General features: G+C 30.4%; 1 protein-coding gene across 1 annotated transcript; it reads right to left on the bottom strand.

Annotated features, from left to right (window-relative positions):
• Positions 1-443: 443 nt before the first annotated feature.
• Positions 444-2,106, bottom strand: LOC149882637 (uncharacterized). The gene is made up of 2 exons (XM_090100934.1): positions 1,883-2,106; positions 444-1,741 (listed from the first exon to the last, which is right to left on the bottom strand). Exons 1-2 carry the CDS (start codon positions 2,085-2,087, stop codon positions 444-446), a joined length of 1,503 nt encoding a protein of 500 aa, XP_089957060.1. The 5' UTR covers positions 2,088-2,106.
• Between the last annotated feature and the right edge of the window lie 309 nt (positions 2,107-2,415).

A 2,415-nucleotide genomic window follows, 5' to 3' on the forward strand; every position in this document is an offset into this window, starting at 1 on the left:
ATGTTTGGGACAAAAAATTATTTGAATGGATTTAATATCATATTCTTTTAGTACATATTTTTAGACAATCTCATTTTAAGACAACAATAGAGAACATTTTATAATACAAAAAAACAAAACAAAAGTTTAGTAAAATTATTTTATTAAGTTTAAACAAACGGTTCATTTTCATCAAACTCATCAACATCATTCTGCATTACTCCCTCAATACCATCAAGAATACAGGCATAGAAGTCCTTTGCATCATATGGTACCTCAAAGAAAGCCATTAACTTTTTTACATCTGCTTTCTTTTCCTTTTTGACTTTGTTTTCTAATGGTCTTGGTATTGCTTCAGTCATTTTTGCAAATAACTGTCCTTTTTTTAATAAAGAACTAACTAGACAAGGCTCTGCAGAATATGCACTTTGCACTTCGATTTTCTTTTGAGAGTAAATTATAATTTACTGATCTCTCATTGGAAATGGCTTTTTTTTTTTAAGAATCTGTTTAGCCATTTTTTGGTAATCTTTAAGAAACCAATCTTCTCTTAGTTTTTGCACTGCTCCATGCTCTGAAAATATTTTGTAATATTCCAGAGGAGAAAGAATGGTTTCTTTTTTGCGTACCACTTTTTCTATACGCCCAAAAACTCGATCAGGAGGTAAAAAACTATGACCCCTGATTGGAAAAAAATGTTTAACAGCATTAAACATAACACTCGTTTCCACAAAATTTTTCAAACAACACAAAACAACAAAGTTTTTGTTCTGTGATGAACAAGCATCAGAAAATAAATGTAGATCTAATTTCACTTTAGCTCCTCTTTCTGTAATTAAATCTTTTTCCAACTTAGACAAATAGTGAACCAGGGCTGAAGAAACTTCATTAGATCCTCTACCACTCTGAGTTTCCAACCAGGTATAAATAAAAATGTTATCTTTGTTTTGTACTATTTGATCATGTCGAACAAATGTTAAATTATAGAGCCAAATTTGTCGAGCATAAAATACTTCACTAACACTTAATTTAGGAAGTGGTTGGTTTTGTTGCATGTCAAAGCACACTTTAATGAAATTTTCATTTTTCTCTTTCATAAGAGAGTAGAATTTTTTTGCTCTTAATTTGTGCAGACGATATTTAGCAAACTCTTCTCCCTTTAACTTTGTATCAAATGTTTTTCTTATCAACTTCTTTTGTGCTTCACAAAAAGAACAGATATCTGTTCTTGGGTTTCCAAATCCAACATTAAACTTTGTGTAAAAAATGTTTTTAAATTTAGAAAGTGATGAAATACCCATATTTTCTTGGTTTCTATGAAGTTTCCAGTTTCTCCATAATTTTACAACATTTAATTCAGGTGAAAGGTACACTCTAACACTTTTCCCTCTCCCATAGTGTGAAACACAACCTTTATATTGACTTATAAAATTCACTATTGAATTGGTGATTTCTTTATCACCTATCGTTTGTCTAAATCCTCCGCGTTTTTCAGGTCTCAGACACCCATTTTTAGAGTAATATTTTATAAGATTATGCAATCTTTTTATTCCAACACATGTTATGGAAAGAAATGTTTTTTTACAAACTGGAACTGTTTTACAACTTCTGTCAGCAATACTGTAGTTTATTGAATGTTTTCTCAAACAAAAATATTCATTCCTTGGCCTGTGTCTTTTAACTTGAGTTAATTTAACAAACTTCAGAAGAAAATTATCCTGTTTAACTTTTAATTCTTCATTGTACAGCTTCTGGAAAAAACCTAAAAAAAATTTTGGTATGTCAAGATTGATATAATAAAGAATTATTTGTATTTTAAATTCATAGTATAGATTGAAACTCATAGCTAACTATAATAATTCTGAACTAACAAAAGTGGCTAGTGTAATACAACTGAGCTCACCAACAATATCCAGGTTGCCAAGATTGCCTGCTTTACATCTTTTTTTGTTGTGCCTACAAGCTATGACAGGTAATTTTCCAAGAGATGAATATCTCTGGCGTTTTTTCTCTCCTGTTTTGCTTATTTTCGATCTTTTCCGACCATGTCCAGGGGTTAGAGAGTAAGAAAATATTTCCAGTTCTGAATCTATTATTTTAGATACCATTTTTAGATAAAATTTGTTACGGAAGTTACTACTGCGCAAGCGTGAACTTAAGTTTTTGCTATACTTTTTTCTAATGCTGGGACTTATGCCCTTTTGAAAAAACTTGGTGATTTTAATATTGAAAGTAAAGTGGATAAATAATTTTCTATCCATGTTATTATAGTTAGATTTGTTCCATTTACACTATAGAATCCAAAAGTAAAAAAAACTCGATTTCAGCAAAAATGGACTTATATCCCTTTTGAAAAAACGCTCTTCATTTGGTTTATCTCCCTGTCAAATTGAGCGAAATTTCCTCGATAATCACTCGCATCATCGACCAAAATGG

Source organism: Hydra viridissima, unplaced genomic scaffold (genome assembly GCF_058129835.1).
Source record: "Hydra viridissima isolate aposymbiotic clone 2 unplaced genomic scaffold, HvirCarnegie_v1 scaffold_10, whole genome shotgun sequence".
NCBI lineage: Eukaryota > Metazoa > Cnidaria > Hydrozoa > Anthoathecata > Hydridae > Hydra > Hydra viridissima.